Source organism: Azolla caroliniana, unplaced genomic scaffold, assembly GCF_043228905.1.
Source record: "Azolla caroliniana isolate FFs.n. ecotype wild unplaced genomic scaffold, voAzoCaro1.0.p SCAF_8, whole genome shotgun sequence".
Taxonomy (NCBI): Eukaryota; Viridiplantae; Streptophyta; class Polypodiopsida; order Salviniales; family Salviniaceae; genus Azolla; species Azolla caroliniana.
The window spans coordinates 9,174,189-9,192,350 of NW_028230443.1; the positions used below are offsets into that span (position 1 = coordinate 9,174,189).

Sequence of the window (18,162 nt, forward strand, 5' to 3'; positions counted from 1 at the left end):
AGTGATATCCATGCAACCGATCACTCTCAAGACCACATCCACATCAATACATTGTAGAATGTTTTGGTGAAAGCATTAAGGAGCTTTCTTGATTTTTGTGTATACATACCATTTAAATAGAAATGTAACATTTGTAATTGATGTTATACCCCATTCTTATAACCTGTCAAATCAAGATTCAAATCAATGCAAATCATTTCATTATCATCAACAAGCATGCAAAACAAAACGTCAATTATCATCACGTTTAATAATCATGATCAAATCATGCATATACACATCTCCATTTGATTACAACATATTAGTTTTAACAATGTAAATAAAAAATCCCCATTTGATCCTTGAAGAACAACATAAACAAAGATATTAGTCTAACATTATCATTGATAAAATCAAGTTTCATCTATTTCTCTTTAAAAATAAAAACATTTATGGATTTTGCTAGCAACGATTATTTATGGAAATTATGCAAGAATAATGTAGATTATGTATCAATAACTGCGCTTTTAAAGAAATTCGTTAGATTATTAATCTCTCTGTAGCGATGACGTTTTCCATTTAATCTTCCTTGTGCATCTTTGTTCAACAAACTACATTTACCATGCAATGTTACTCCCATCTACAAGGTTTCTCATGCTACATAAATAAACCTTGCCTTAGACGAATATGTAAACAAATTTCTATTGCTACAAGTTTGGCACAAACTAAAGAATGAGTAGAACGAGATTGTACATCAAATCAAAACAACAAACTAAGAACCAAATTTGTGAGAAAGTGACCTAGTTAAGGTAAACTCAACACCTAGTGTCTTTGATGTCTTACATCTAACGAAAATGAAGTTGTGAAAATTTGTGTGTGTGTGTGAATGGATAGTGATAACCTAGTTGAAGTTTAGTTGCATACATTTTGTGTTGCAATTGCATCTTAATCCAATAGTAGGTATTTGTTGACACCATACACCCCAAGGTCATGGGCATCGCTTCACACCTCACATTCTTGTGTGTATCCAAATGCACATAAGTACACAAATGACATCCAACGAGTAAAGGAAACAATATTGGCACTTCAGCTTCTCAACCATTAGTTTGGAGTTCGAAACTTTCTGTTTTACAGTCGGTGCAAATTGACCGAACTATGTGCCAAGGTCTCATTTGAAAAAAAAACCCAATCAATCAATGATCCCATCGACGATCACATGATGTTGTTCAAGGTAAGACATTGGGTTGTCCCAAAAACTAAGCAATCAAAACCCACATTAAGAGGAAGGAGAAGACAAGAGGAATCTAGCATGTGGGGCTATAAACTAGCATATAAAGACACGTACAAGAAAGACATGAAGGGTCAAGTAAAAAAAAGCAAAATCAATCTAGTATGCAGTGTGCACACTTACAAAGCAAGCAAAAAAAAAGCACTAAAAGCAATGTAAAAAATAGGAATAAAAATTATCATTATTATTATTATAAACCTATATATATATATATATATATATCAATATGTATGCCACACCCTTTTGAGCACTCCTTACTTTTGAAACCTCCCGAACCATTACATTCAATGCATGACCACGCATATTGATTTTCTACCACCCTAGTCTTCTTGTGCTCTTTACATATAAACAATCCAATGATCATGGAGACCTCCGTGTGAGCATGATCATGCCGCACCGATTGTCTGCTCCGATGCCATTGTACGATTCGGATGTCCCTGTCAACAATATCACTACACCATGCTACCTTCAGTTGTCGGATACTCCAACCAATAGTTTCGGCGCACCTCCGCATGAAGTATCCAACACAAGGTATTTCCAGTGGCCGCTTGCATTGCCGGCCCTATGTGTCCGCGGAACTGCAGACGACAGGGCCGCCTACTTTAGCGGTTTGCGGGCACAATTCCATGCCCACCTTAGCTCCCACATGCCTCAAGACCACAATGTCCTTGACTTCATACCCAATCTTGATCACCATAACTCTACTCATAACGCACCTGAAGGATTGCAACAGTACAGACATGCATGCACCCTAATTGAGCTAATGACCATACGAGCATTCCATAGTAAGCTACTCCGGCGATTTAGCCTCGGCACGGCGATCGGCTTCCGGAGCCGCAATGGAGAGCTCACCGATCTCCCTGCCATTCTTGTATTCGTTGCCCACAAAGTCCATAAAGAATGGCTCCAACAATGTGAGGTGCTTCCGACCGTGCTTGAGGTGTGTGAATCGTCACACGCCAAATAGCAATGTAATCGAATTTCCATGATAATATGTATATATATATATATATATTCATGTCCACATACCGGAATAATGATGGCATCGCTAATATTAATCCTATCAATCGATCCGTATATTGAAATGAAAGTTTTCTTGTTGGGTTGTCATGGAAGTTTTCTTGTTGTGTTTTCATGGGCTCTACTTATAAGATGTGTAGTAGGTGTCAAGTTTAGGTGTCCCCCCCAACCCCCCATTTCTTTTCTTTAAATCTACAACATTTGCACTTGGAAACGTTAATAATGATCTCTTCGTGCGCTTGACAGGGGCCGAATGGTTTATGGTGTGATGTCGATGTTGTCGAATTCTCTTACTATGGGACTAGTCCAGTTACCGCGCCCAAGGAGCAACTACATACAGAGTTGGTCCAAGGTTTACAAGGAAATGACACCCATATAGGCCCCGGTTCCCAGGTAACAACTCTCGCCAAATGTTTCGCCATTTTGCATTCTTGGGAAGTAAGTTAGGAGCCAATCTTTCTTGGTGAATAATAGACCATATCGATCACATAAACTCGGCAAGCTTGTGCAACAACATCTACGAAATTCGAAGAACAAAAGTATGCCCTCTCACAAAAGAGAAACTTGTGTTTCTGAATCCAAAGAGTTTTTCAAAATATATTTTAAAAGAAAGAGAGAGGGGCTAAAATGGTCCTAGATACATAATTGCATACATATATTGCTTTAAATGCAACTAGTTTGAGTTGTGGTCACTCATGAAAATCTGAGTTTCCCAAATTTAGTTGTAGCTAATTGATTCACATGAAGATTGAATGTATATGGACACAATCTTCTTGATTAATAGGCTTTCGAATTTTCAAATAAATTAAACACATGAAATCATTATCTATGCTTATTATAGGTGGCAAGCCAGGACACATATGGGACCCTGGGAGCGATCGTCCAAAGCAAGATAGGCACTCGACAAGTCGGTTTCCTGACGAATCGGCGCATTGCAGTGGATTTGGACTATCCTAACCAGAAAATGTACCATCCATTGCCGCCGAACCTCGGGCCCGGCATATACATTGGGGCTGTCGAGAGGGCTACCTCCTTCATAACTGACAACTTATGGTACGGAATTTTCGCGAGCATGAATCCAGGTTCGGTCGAACTACCCTTCTATCGTTCTTCCGGTTTAGGGTTTAGGGTTTAGGGTTTACTTCTCCACGCGTGCTTTTGATCATTGTTCATCGCTATTTACATCGTCATTGTCATTCCAGAGACATTTGTTAGGGCCGACGGAGCCTTCATACCATTCGATGAATGTTTCGATATGTCAAGGGTGACGACTACCGTGAACGGCCTAGGGGATATGGGAGAGGTCATGGCTATAGATCTTGAAGCTCCTGTAGGAAGCATTGTGGGGAGGCAGGTAGTAAAAGTAGGCCGGAGCTCGGGGATCACAAAGGGCCGCATTATGGCATATGCTCTCGAATATGAGGACGAAAAGGGGCTGTGCTTATTCAAGGATTTTGTCATCGTCGGCAAGAATAAGCGAGCATTTGATCTCGAAGGTGATAGCGGGAGCTTGATTCTCCTAATGGAGGGGACCGGCCAAAGGCCGAGGCCCGTAGGGATGATATGGGGAGGAACACTAGCCAATCGAGGCCGTCTTAAGTTGTGCATTGGACATGGTCCCGAGAGTTGGACGAGCGGAGTCGATCTCGCCCGTCTCCTGGACCTTCTTCAACTCTCTCTAATAACAAGCAATGCCGATCTAGCGGGTACGATTGCGTGTTTCATGTGTGTTGCGTAGTGGTTGTTGTAGTTCTCTTGCCGTTCTAATCTTGTGTACTTCTACGGTGTTTTTATGAGCAAATGTAGTTGCTTGTCAAGAGTGTGGACATCATCGAGTATTGGGGCGTGTCTTAACCAATAGCCACGAGGTGGTGCCATGTCAAGGTTTGGTCGTGCCATCACAAGGTTTGGTTAAGAATTCCGAATCGATGGATAGTGACAATCAGCTTGGTGAGAGCATGTGTGAAACGGATTTCGGTTTTGTTCACAAGAACAATGAAAACGAGCATCTTGTAACAATATTGGTCGATCTTATTGACAATGGAAGTAAAGAAGCTTCCACATACAAAACTAGTGTAGATGATGTTACTAAAGACCCATCTACATCCAAGACTTATAAGGATGTGGAAGAGTTTTCCATGGGTTTGCACTTAAGTTCAATAGGGATGCATTTAAGAGAAAATGACCAAGATTCTCTTAGTGATAATGCTTGATTGCTTATTATAGGATTAAAAACTCGATGTTTTCCTGTACATGTTATGTGAGTGCATTTTATAAATACATACCATTGTAATAACTTTCCAAAGGACAAGTCTTAAGTCCAACCCCATGTGTGTATGATTATGTCAAGAGATCTAAAGGCTTGCTAAATTGCAAGGAAGCATAAGCTTTGTTCAAACTCTAATAACACCTCAAAGCCAACAACATGAACTCTTCGGAATTGGTGTGGTAGATAAAGAACATACTTGAAGTTTGAACCTTGCCCAAACTTTGATGAAGACATTGGAGTGTCAAGTTTCATCTTATCTTAGGAACTCACATATTTTATTATAACCTTGTATTTCTAAAAACAAGGGACAAATTTGCAAGTAAACTTGAAACCTTGCCCAAACATAGTACTAAAATTGTGAAATATGCACAAAAAACGCCTAATGTCCTATGGACAAAGTCGAGGTTCTCTTCTACTATTGCAATTTTAGTCTTCTACTATTGCAATTCTAGTTTGTCATAGGTTTGATGTTATTGAATATAGAAATAAAAAGCCATCCATCCACATCACAATCTAGGGATGTGCAAGAGTTTTCCTTGGGTTTCTAACCCTTTGGTTATAACTCAAAAAAGGAATTGCATAGAGGACTCTTAGTAACAATTATTTTATAACTCATTAGACTTGCTCTAATTGCACGTGCTATTGATGTGGCTTTTAACAAATGCATCCCATTTTGACACTTGATTATATCACAAACAAACCCATGTCCAATGTCGGATGTTAAATCAGAGTTGATGCATGGAAGGTTGATTATCACTCCTTTGCACTAAAAAAGGAAATTCAAACACAAGTTAATGAACGTGTGCGCCTTAGGAACTAACATATTTTTAAACAAGAGATCATTTGCAAGTGAATTCAAAACAGTGTCTCAGACTTCGATGAACACCTTGGAGTTAGCAAGCTCAAATCGTAAATGTGAATCCACCTCAACTTTGATGTGAATACCTTTAAGAGCCATGCCCCTTGAAACTTGAATAAAGTACAGACAAGATTGTTGTATATGGCAAATTTAGGGCTTTTGTTCAATTGTTGCACGAATTGTTTTTTCTTGGAATCTTTCTAGTTTCTAAAAAACCAAGGGATTCAATGCAATTCAAGTTTGGAACTACATGCAATGGAAGAGCCTCTAACTGAATCAAATTATTGTGGATTCTCGTTTGAGATCTAAAACTTGGATGAAGGTCATAATTACATCTAAGGGTTATAGAAGGTACTTTTGCTATATAAATCAAAACCTAAGGCAAAGGTTGAGATTCTACCAAAGGGCTATATAAGCTTACAATGGGCTCTTGAAAATTCTATGATTGGAGTATCACCCTTGCTTGCCCAAGGGAGAATTGCTTCTATTATCATTATGTACATGACTAAGCATTTGATAACCAAATAAGGCAACAAACTTGAATGGTGATGTTATTAGATTGTGATTGTTCTCACTAGGAAAATAAAAGCAATTATAATTGCTACAATAATATTGAAATTTATAATTTCTCATTGCAACTATTGTTTACCACCATCTTGAGCCATCATGTTGTAGTTATAGTTTTGTCATGCAAATGTTAACAAAGAGTAGAAAGTTAATGGATGGGTAAGGTAATTGTGCTAGTTACGATGACATTCTAGCCAAATGATTGGACCATTGACAATGAAAATACCTTTGTTGAATGTTTATGTAGCTATTCCTAAGTTCATAAAGTGACACACAAACTTCATTGAAATAAATGAAGATAGGAATTCCAATGTTTATTGCAATGAGAAGTTTTCCCACATAATTCAACTATGTTGCAAATTGGAGTGTTATTAAAATGCAGCATATCAAGCATCAAATGTTTGAATGAATCCGTGAACTCAAAAGTTGTCATACATGTTGGATTGTTGCACAATTATTGATCATACTTTGCCCCTAATATAATACATTAACATGTGAATTTACATGTCAAGATGATCATTGTACTATGGACAATTTGGGATCAAGGCCCCAATCGTAATGGAAAAATCTTTAAAAGGAGGCATTACCATGCCTATGTGGTATGCATGTGTTCCTTTGTGCCACCTTTTTAGCACACCCTTTTTAGCTAAGCCAACCCAAAGGGGTACCTTTGTATCAACTATAAATTGAGCAAGAAGTAAGAAGCTAACTAGGTTGGTTTAATCTCTTATCTGCATTTTACATATTGGTGGAGATGCGGAGTCTCAGTCCCCCACGTCCAAGCATCCACCTCTTCCCCCTCACCTTAGGTTGCCCACTAACTTCTTGTCCCACAAGTTTCTCCGATCCCCCCTCCTACACGATAGCCCTCCTGTCCTCGACCTCAGCCAAGTCTAGGTGGCCCTCAGTCCACAGGAGCGATTGATCTTTCTCCTCTAATTGATCTTTCCCTAATCCCCATTCGACACGATAACCCTCTTGTTCCCCACCTCATCCACATCTAGGTGGCCCTTGGTCCACAAGAGCGATTGATCTTTCTCCACCAATTGATCTTCCCCTGATCCCCCTCCTACACGATAGCCCTCCTGTCCTCCACCTCAGCCAAGTCCAGGTGGCCCTCAGTCCACATGAGTGATTGATCTCTATCCGCCAATTGCTAGCTCATTTTCCGTCACTAGCCCCGTCCAACTATTATTTGATTAGGGCCGTCAGTTCCACGGTGTCGTAGTGTGAATCACACACTACGTGAAATATGTAAAATACTATATCCGATTTAAAGTACGTATAATAAATAAAATAAAATATTAAAAATATTTATTATGTGCATAGGGAAAGATTCAAACCTTGTACCTCCACATAGACAAACCCTAACCTTACCATTATACTAACTTATACTAAGTGTTCTAAATATAGGTTTAATACAATAAGACCTTTATTTAGGCCTACCTTTGTTAAAAGGTGTTGAGATATCAAGCTCAACTAGTTAAATCTAGTTAGTCAACACATGTAACTTAGTAGTTACCTAGATCGAATCTAGTTAATGTGTTGACCTTAAGCCTTTAAATAGGACCTTGTACCTCCACATAGACAAACCCCAACCTTACCATTATACTAACTTATCCTAAGTGTTCTAAATATAGGTTTAATACGCTAAGACCTTTATTTAGGCCTACCTTTGTTAAAAGGTGTTGAGATATCAAGCTCAACTAGTTTAATCTAGTTAGTCAACACATGTAACTTAGTAGTTACCTAGATCGAATCTAGTTAATGTGTTGACTAGGACCTTGTACTTAAGTGAGATATTCTAGATCCTCCACTCCTTAGTACATTTAATGTAGGACTTACACATAAGTACCTATGATCTACCCACACATGTGCACCTTTGCACATGGGTTGTATATATACCTCATTGTGGGTATTTTTGTATATTGATGACACTTTTCAATATAGTCAATCATCTCCCATTTACCTTCGTGTTCATAAGTGTAACCTCCTCTCTCTCTCTCTTCCTCTCACACACTCTCACGTGCATATCATACTAATCTTCCGTTGCTTAACGTAACCATATAATTAGTCTCTAATTAACCCTAGTTAATTACCTAATTACTTAACATGGTATCAGAGCGTGTGGTTTAGGAAATCCACTAAGCCCACCGCTTATTCGTGATTGTGTGTTCGAGACGCCGACGACAAATCCCGGCTATTCGCTATCCGCTACCGTAGTGCTGCTACGAAGGACGTGTACGTGACCAAGAGAAGAAAAACAAAACGGAAGACACAACAATCAACATGAACACACAAATGGGAAGCTCACTCCCTTGCGAAAAGCTAGACCGAAGCAACTATTCATCTTGGCAGTACAAGATGAATCAATACCTTGTCGGCCAAGGGTATTGGAGCTACATCAACGGCGCACAAGAAAACAAACCCGAAACCACACACGCCAACTACCCAACGTGGGAGCAAGGCGCGAGTCGGGTAATGTATTTCTTGGCAACATGTGTAAACGACCACATGCTTAGCCACATTCGTGATGCCAAGACGCCCAAAGAGGTGTGGGAAAATCTCAAGAAGATTTTCGCCGCAGACACATCCGCGTGCAAGCTTCAACTCCGGCAAGAGTTGAACAACATACGAAAAAAAGAAATGTTCGTGATGAACTACACCACGAAGATCAAGAGCATTTGCGACTCTCTTGGCTCCATCAACGTCAACATCGACAAGGACGAGATGGTGCAAGTATGCTTGGGCGGCCTTGCACAACAATTCAACCCGTTGAGAACGGAAATCTTGGCGAGAGATACCCCTCCCTCGTTCTTCAACCTCCAATCAATGCTATTGGTCGAAGAAAACCACGTTCAATCAAAAACCAACACATCGGAAGGACAAATGCTCTTCTCCGATACGGATGGTGCCCATAGAGGAGGTCAAAGCGGAAGAGGTCAATTCGACCTATCCCACGAAGCGAATTCACAATTTCGGCAAGGAAACGGAAGCCATCGAGGAACCTTCACAAGAAGGGGGAGCTTCCACGCCGAACAAGGTCGGTGAACGACACCACCTACGTGCAACTATTGCGACAAAATCGGCCATCACGAAGAGGAGTGCCGAAAAAGTCGGCCTCAACAAGCCGGCAACTCACAAATTACGCTGCGAACGCGGAATACGCGGACTACGACGGACTCTTCGTGATGAGGCATAGAGCGAACTCTATGATGGCCTCCGATCCCGCAAACTCCGCAAGCACCTCCAACTCCGAACACACGTGGTTTGTAGACTCCGGCACCTCGCACCATATGACGTCGCACCAAGAGTGGTTTCGCGACTTGCGAACGCCGGATCGACCCGGCTACAAAGAGACCGGAGACGACACTCCGCATCCTATTGGGCACATCGGCGATGTCCCATTCGGGAAAGAAGGCGAGCAAATCTGCATCAAGAATGTCTTGCATGTGCCCACAATAATAAAGAATTTGGTCTCGGTCTGCCAAATCGTGGAGCAAGGCATGCAAGTCCGCTTCAACAATGAAGGTTGCTTCATCGAGAAAGATGGCCGACTCATAGCCAAGGGGCAGAGAGACGGTCGCTTGTTCATCCTCGATTCGAATGAGGTAAAATCAGCCATGTACGCCAAAGGTCTCAAGACCGAGACAAACATCGAGTTGTGGCACAAGCGAATCGGCCACATAAACCTCCGACTTTGCGGAATGCAATCAAAGGGAGTCGTAATTGGACTTCCGGCCTTCGAATCGAAACGAGTTGACTGAGTGTGCGAAGCATGCCAACTCGGCAAACAACATCGACTCCCATTCCCGAAGGAGAGCTCCGCAAGCAAAGGCCTCCTTGACATAATCCACTCGGACGTTGTCGCGTTGCTACACGCGTGCGTGGAGAAGAAGGCGGGACCACTGGGGTCTTGGACCGAGGAATAGGTGAGAAGAGAGAGAGAGAGAGAGAGAGAGAGACAAAGCGAGAGAAAGCGAGAGAGAGAGAGAGACGCTCACACACACGTATAGACAAAGAAGCGCAGTGGGACGCGGCCCAACAACATAGGAGACACGAGTTGAGAACACTAGCGTAAGTATATAAATATGCGTATGTATTTGTATGTATGCAAACGACTCAAATGGTTACAGCCGATTAGGTCGGCGAGATGGATGCCGACGCCTGATCACCCACGCACATAGGAGAGCAAGATGGAGATTCCGCCGGAAGCACACGGGCGTTCCACGGAGCAGGATCAGCCTCCTGAGAACCTACACAAAAGAAAGCTATGGAGAACGACAGAGAAGAAGAGCTCAGTCCCAGTCCGACAGCACTTCGTCCCCTCTAGCGCGCAATCCCCTCTCTCCCCCCGTCTCCCTCTCTTTTATAGCTCAAGGAGGGAGGCCGTTTCACCCGTTTACATCACATTAATTCTCTGTCCTTTCGGACAGAGATACTCCTGGATTTCCCCTATAGAATATTGCTACCTAGGATTTGACCTTTGTGCCTACCTATCTACTATACAACAAGGGGCATGCCCACGTGTAAGGGCCGGTTCACACACACTATACACGGTTTGCGCCTGGGGACGGTTTTCTTCACAACATCTGCCCCCACCTAACCGCGCATCCATCGGTATGCGCCAAAATTGGGTTCCTACGGGAGAAAACCGATCCTTGCTTTTATTCCTCGTTTACCAGTTCATCCTCCGCCTCGGGCTGCTCTTTGTTGCTGTCCATGCCCCCTAGCTCCGGCTCACTGTCGTGTCCTTTCTTGAACGCTTTGATCCTCTTCCCCGCTACCGGTATCGCCATTCTCGTACCGTGGAGCTCCGCGAGATCGGCCATTTCCCCTTCTTATAGAAGTCCATGGACATCAAATTGATTTTTGAACCGTGGTCCACCAATGCCACCACCGGTTCATGAACATCTTCGATCTTCACGGGGGTCTCCGTGGTCGCTCTGGCCCAATGCGACCTCGAATAGTGGCTCTCCGCCAACTCGTCTTCCAGCGCCATGTCCTCTATGTGCGTCGTCCGCACCTTCACCGGCTACTCCGGTTCTGTCTCCGTCGACAGCCTCTTCCTCTTCACCAAGTCTACGATGGAGTTTTGACAAGCGGCTTCGATGAAGCCCGTCTTTTCTTCCACCGGGTCACTCCACCGGGTCACCTCCCAGACCCGTTTTTCCACGCGATCCGCCTCTTCTTTCCTTAGTCGTGCGCTGGCGAGGCCTTCTAGCATCGTCGGCCAGAACCCGGCTTTGTTCGTCTTCGGGGCCTCGCCACCTCCGACCCGAATACCAGTTGACGCCGAGTAGTGGACGGTCTCCGCGTGACGAGCCGTTGCCTCCTCCATCAGCCTTTTCATACCCCCTCGCCCGACGTTCAGGTCCAGGGTTTCGCTGGCGTGCACCTGACCATTCCACAGGTACACTGATGGAAATAATCGAAACTTTCCGAACTTCACCTCTCGGCCACAACCAAGGAAACACACGAATCGTTGTTGCAAAAATGGGAAATGCGAAAAAATAGAGAGGACACACGATTTATCGTGGAAAACCCTGTACGGGAAAAACCACGGGAGTACAAGACTCCGAACCAAAACTATGCACAGAGAAGTATACAATGGCGAGTTGCAAGGCGACGACCTTGAGTTCCCTGTCCTCGCCACAGGCGGCGGAAATACACAGAGGCGTCGACCTCTTCCTCTCTCTCGCGCTCTATCTCTCTCACGGCTGCTCTCTCTTCACTCCTCTTGAGTGGAAAAACAGAAAAATAAGTAGCAACATTAAAACTGTTTGCCCTAAGTCATATTTATACACATATGACTTTAGGGCTATTTACAACTATAGCCTCAAGGGCCCTTGGCAAACATATTCACAGATATGTCCCCGCATCCGGATCTCGCTCCGGGTACATTCGTCATCCGGCTCCGAAGCCGGGGTCATCATCATCCGGTTCCGAAACCGAAACCGGGCTTGTCGGCATTCATCTCCGACATCCGACCATCCCATCCGAAGGGACCGTAATCCCAACATACACCACGTTGCTTCTCATCGCCTCGGCGAAGTCCCTGCAGTCCTTCCGGATGTGGCCAACCGCGTCACACCACATGCACCTGTTTCCAGCCAGAGGTCGTCAGTCACGGCCCTGTTCACTATCGTCCCTAACTTAACAAACAATAGGACACGGCTTGTGTCTAGAACGGTCCGATCAAGCACCGAGAGGCGCATGAAGCGTTCCTCAAACTCCCGGAGGAGCACCGACGCGTTCCTTCCTTTGTCAGGGGTCTCCACCCACTCCATGAAGTCCTGCTTCAAAAGTCGAAGCGCATCTTCAAGCCCGTATTTTTCGAGGAGCCGACCTTCGAACTCCTCCCAGGTTCGGCTCTCGGCCCGTACCTCGAGCACCTCCGCATGGATACCTGGCATCACCACTCGAGGGAATCCGGCTAGACGCCTCTCTTCCGGAATGTCCCTCATTACCATGTCAGCCCGGTAGGACGCCAAGTAGCTCGTGGCATCCTTCCCACTAAACCGGTCAATCGTACCGACAACCGCCTCGATAGCCCTATCAAGGGCGCCGGTGCCTTCGCGCGCACTCACTATACGGTCCACAGCTGAAGCCATGGCTTCTGCAAGGTCCGACCCCCTCATCTTCTCCTCCTCTACCGCCTCTTCACGTCGGGTTCACCAAAGATGTCGCGTTGCTACGCGCGTGCGTGGAGAAGAAGGCGGGACCACTGGGGTCTTGGACCGAGGAATAGGTGAGAAGAGGGAGAGAGAGAGAGAGAGACAAAGCGAGAGAAAGCGAGAGAGAGAGAGAGAGACGCTCACACACACGTATAGACAAAGAAGTGCACTGGGACGCGGCCCAACAACACAGGAGACACGAGTTGAGAACACTAGCGTAAGTATATAAATATGCGTATGTATTTGTATGTATGCAAACGACTCGAATGGTTACAGCCGATTAGGTCGGCGAGATGGATGCCGGCGCCTGATCACCTACGCACACAGGAGAGCAAGATGGAGATTCTGCCGGAAGCACACGGGCGTTCCACGGAGCAGGATCAACCTCCTGAGAACCTGCGCAAAAGAAAGCTATGGAGAACGACAGAGAAGAAGAGCTCGGTCCCAGTCCGACAGCACTTCGTCCCCTCTAGCCTGCGATCCCCTCTCTTCCCCCGTCTCCCTCTATTTTATAGCTCAAGGAGGGAGGCCGTTTCACCCGTTTACATCACATTAATTCTCTGTCCTCTCAGATAGAGATACTCCTGGATTTCCCCTATAGAATATTGCTACCTAGGATTTGACCTTTGTGCCTACCTATCTACTATACAACAAGGGGCGTGCCCACGTGTAAGGGTCGGTTCACACACACTATACACGGTTTGCGCTTGGGGACGGTTTTCTTCACGACAACGTAAGGGGACCGGCTCAAACGCCGATGCTCGGCAGATGCCGCTACTACAGCACCTTCATCGACGACCACTTGCGCTACGCGTGGATATACCCGATGAAGAAGAAGAGCGAAGTGCTCTCCCACTTTCAAAGGGTCAAAAGCCAAGTGGAGAAAGAAACCGGTCGGCACATTCGATGCCTACGATCGGACGGAGGAAAGGAGTAGTTCTTCGACGAGTTCACCTCCTACCTCCAAGGTGAAGGCATTCGTAGAGAATTCTCATGCCGACACACTCCCCAACAAAACAGAGTAGCCGAGAGAAAGAATCGGCAAATACTCAAGGTAGCACGCGCCATGATGCGTGAGAAGCACATGCCGAACTTCTATTGGGCGGAAGCAACATCCACGACCGTCTATCTCATGAACCGGTGCACCACCAATGGAGTGCACGAGCTTACTCCATACTAGATCTTCGTTGGAAGGAAGCCCATCCTCTTGCACCTCAAGTTGTTCGGAAGCATTGCCAATGTACGCATCCCGAACAAAAGTCGAGAGAAGCCCGACGGGAAGTTGGAAGAATGTATTCTCATAAGATACTTGTCCGCGAAAAAGGCGTACAAGTGCTTCAACCCTTCGACCCGAGCAGTGCGGATAAGTCATGACGTTGTTTTCTACAAATCGGCATCGTGGTATAAGCCCGATGCGACTCCATCCGACCCGATCGAGGAAGAGTTGAACGCCAACTCAGATGACGAAACTCGGCCAAGTCCTCCACCGAAGGACAATCCAAGCTCTACCGAGCTAATTGGCCCACAAGAGCCTCCACGCGATGAAAACACGTCGCGGCCAAGTCCGACATCGGACAAAGGCAACTTGGTAAGATGCCCGAATACGATGTTGAGGTCCACCCCGACGACCGTGATTCGGATGATTCAGCTCGCTCACTAGACAGTGAGTTCAGTGTACCCGTCATGAGGTCACCAGGAGTAAAGAAGGAACTCACATCGACAAATGAGAAACTCCGCCGCTCATCACAAGTGAAGACCCAAGTCACTCGTTACGCCTACAACGAGTATATGGCCCATCACTATGCCCTCGCAATGAAGGTAGTGGCCGAACAAGAGCCCGAGGATCCAAGCCTTCGTCACAGGCTTGAGGGGGAGAATAAGCCACGAAGAGCCGTGCAACGAGGCCGCGAAGACGCGAAGAGCCACGCAACGAAGCCACGAAGACGCGAAGAAAGCCGCGCAACGCCGTGAAGAAAGCCGCAAGCCGCACCGATGCCGACGAAGCCGAAAGAAGCTAAACTGGACCTTGGACGCCTCACACTTGAGCTTGAGGGGATGTGTTGAGATATCAAGCTCAACTAGTTTAATCTAGTTAGTCAACACATGTAACTTAGTAGTTACCTAGATCGAATCTAGTTAATGTGTTAACCTTAAGCCTTTAAATAGAACCTTGTACTTAAGTGAGATATTCTAGATCCTCCACTCCTTAGTACATTTAATGTAGGACTTACACATAAGTACCTATGTTCTACCCACACATGTGCACCTTTGCACATGGGTGGTATATATACCTCATTGTGGGTATTTTTGTATGTTGATGACACTTTTCAATATAGTTGTTGAGAGACAAGCTCAACATCGGCCGGATTGGCTGAAGAAGCCGAGGACCGGATCGGTTGGGACCGATCGGTTAGGCCGAATGCGTAAACCAGTACGCAGACCGGTGTGTAGGTAGGGCCGGATCGGTGCGGAAACCGGGAGGCCGTTAGGAAAGATATTCCGTGAGGAATATATTTGGGAGTTAGTGTAGGAGCTCTCAATGAGCATTGAAGTACTGTCAGTACTTCGGTCAGTCCTTCTAGGAGTTGTATAAAAGTGTTCATTGAACACACATATGTACAGAGAATAGTGAATAGAGATTGTGTACTGTTCTTGAATATAGTTCTTGTGTTTTCTCTCTCTCACTCTCTCTATCTCTCCCGCGTATACTGCGTAAGCTCAAGCTCTCCATTAAACCTGAGTTTTCTTCCTTCTGTTCGGTCTTCATACTTGCTTCCGCACACTACTTTTTACAATAGTCAATCATCCCCCATTTATCTTCGTGTTCATAAGTGTAACCTCTCTCTCTCTCTTCCTCTCACACACTCTCACGTGCATATCATACTAATCTTCCGTTGCTTAACGTAACCATATAATTAGTCTCTAATTAACCCTAGTTAATTACCTAATTACTTAACAAAAGGTAAGTCGTGCATTTTTTAGAATGCATGAATACTTTATTTATAAGAAAAATGTACACCAATAAAAAATCACTCGTGCACATCTAGTGTGCATGAACACTTTAGAAAAAGCAGGAAGCCATTCTTAGCCTCTTCCATCCTTATATAAGGGGGAGAGAAAGATGCATGGGGGGTTGTTGATTATTTTACAAGGGTTGATTAATATAATATATTCGTGGGATTCACGAATTTGCTAACTATTTTTCTTTCTTAATCTGAGTACTCACTAATACACTATACTCGTGGGATTCACGAGTTTTTCCATATCTTTCTTTCTTACAATATATTTCATATTCTTAATTGCCTTAGAATTTTCTTTTCTCCTAGTCCAAAACCTCAGTGGTTCCCACCCGACTCACGCAACGATCCGGAGCCGAAAGGCACAACACAAGTGGTGAACCCGACATGAACACGGGTGGCAAGGAGATGGAAAATCAACCGGAGGCTAACATCATGATGATGATGTTCGAGCGGATGCTTCAAGAACAACATGCGATGTCGGAGATAGCGGCAGCAGTAGAGGGGCTCGTGCAACGGATCGGGCAATTCAACGGAAAGGACATATCACGCTATCTTCGGGACTACAAGGCGGAAATGATACGGTGGGGGATTTCGGAAGGACTGCAAGTGACATCCTTCAACCGGGTGGCTGTTGGGAGACAGGTCCCTCCGGATGGTGTAGACCCGGTGAGAACCGGATGAGGCATACCCGGCTACGGAGAGCCGGATGGTGCAGACCCGGTGAGAACCGGATGAGGAGTACCCGGCTATGGAGAGCCGGATGGTGCAGACCCGGTGAGAACCGGATGAGGAGTACCTGGCTACGGAGAGCCGGATGGTGTAGACCCCGTGAGAACCGGATGAGGAGTACCCGGCTACGGAGAGTCGGATGGTGCAGACCCGGTGAGGAATGCTCACCGGATGAAGAGACATATTTGTAAATACGTTTCTGAGAGTCCATCGTGGCTACATTTGTAAATAGCCGAAAAGTCATATTAGTATAAATATGACTTAGGGCAAACTTTTAGTTGTTGTTGTCATTTCATGTTGTAACAGTGTACAGAGAGAGAGCGCGTAACAGTGTACAGAGAGAGAGAGAGAGAAAGAGGTCGTTGCCTCTGTTGTAACCGCCGCCTGTGGCGAGGATCGTGAGCACGAGGTTGTTGCCTTCGTAAACTCACTGTTGTACATTCTAACATAGTGATAATTTGCAGCTTCTGGGCTGTCGTAGTTTATCCCTTAGTTTGGGTTTTGCACGTAAACATCCTGTGTACATTTTTCATCTCCTTTGTGTCGCGTGTTTTCCGTTTCTTGTTTTCTGTGTATGATTCTAAGCTCAGTTGTGGCCGAGCGTTGTGCATAAGGAGCGTTGAGTTCCCGTCAAGTGGTATCAGAGCGAAACAACACAGAAAATGGATGAATCGTTTGGTGGCATGTTCAAGCTCACCGGCTCCAACTATTCAGTGTGGAAGTCGAAGATGAGGGACATGCTCGTGTTTAAAGAGCTCTGGCTGCCGGTTCAGTTCGGGGACAAGAGACCGGACAAAATCGACGCCGCGATATGGGAGGTGATGCACATGAAGACAACGGCGTACATACGGTGCTTCATCGACATGAGCCTGTACAACAACTTCAATGAGGAGAGCAAGGCTCATGAGCTCTGGGAGAAGATCGGCATAATGTTTCAAAACAAAAATGTTGTTAATCAGGTTTCGGTATTCCGGAAGCTAGTAAGACTCCGGTACCAAGATGGCTCCAGCATGGCGGAGCACATGAATGCCTTCCATGGGCTGATCAACCAGGCAACATCATTGGAAGTACCTCTCGCCGACGAGGTACTAGCGCTACTCCTGCTCGGTTCCCTCCCGGATAGCTGGGAGACGTTGGTTGTCACTTTGGGCAACGCCGGGCCGGAAGGAAAGCGGTTATCCCTAGCAAGAGTAAACTCGAGCTTGCTACATGAGGTGGTGTGTCGGAAAGATAAACATACGAGCTCCGACTCCAAAGCACTCCTTACCGAATCGGAACGCAGAAGACAGAGAAACCGTAGTCCCAAGAACCGGGAGAAATCGGGGACACGGTCAAAGTCAAGGGGGAGGCCTACTTGCTTCTATTGCGGCAAGCCGAGACACTTCCAAAAGAACTGTCGGCATTTCCGTAAAGACAAGGAAACCGATGGTACCGATTTGAAGCGGACCCCGGACCGGAACGGTAAGGACCGGAGGGGGCCGGACCGGAAGGGAATGACGGCAATCGCGGCAAGTGAAGAAGAGTTGATGCTCATCACCGAGGAGAGTGAGATAAACCTTGCCGGCGACGAGATGACCTGGGTGGTAGACTCCGGAGCATCGTTCCACCTTACCCTGGACCGGAAATGCCTCTCATCCTACTCAGCCAGTGATCACGGCTGTGTCCGTATGGAGAATGAAGGTACATGCCGAATTGTCGGCATAAGAGACGTGTGGCTGTCAACACCAACCGGATGCAAGTTGCTGCTGAAGGAT

The 18,162-nt window shown here is 45.4% G+C and overlaps 1 protein-coding gene across 1 annotated transcript; it reads left to right on the forward strand.

The window, feature by feature from the left end:
* Positions 1–1,531: 1,531 nt before the first annotated feature.
* Positions 1,532–4,611, forward strand: LOC147860980 (protein NARROW LEAF 1-like). Its single transcript, XM_087323889.1, has 5 exons — positions 1,532–2,207; positions 2,534–2,680; positions 3,129–3,369; positions 3,490–3,993; positions 4,094–4,611. Exons 1-5 carry the CDS (start codon positions 1,650–1,652, stop codon positions 4,498–4,500), a joined length of 1,857 nt encoding a protein of 618 aa, XP_087180015.1. The 5' UTR covers positions 1,532–1,649; the 3' UTR covers positions 4,501–4,611.
* The last annotated feature ends 13,551 nt before the right edge of the window (positions 4,612–18,162 follow it).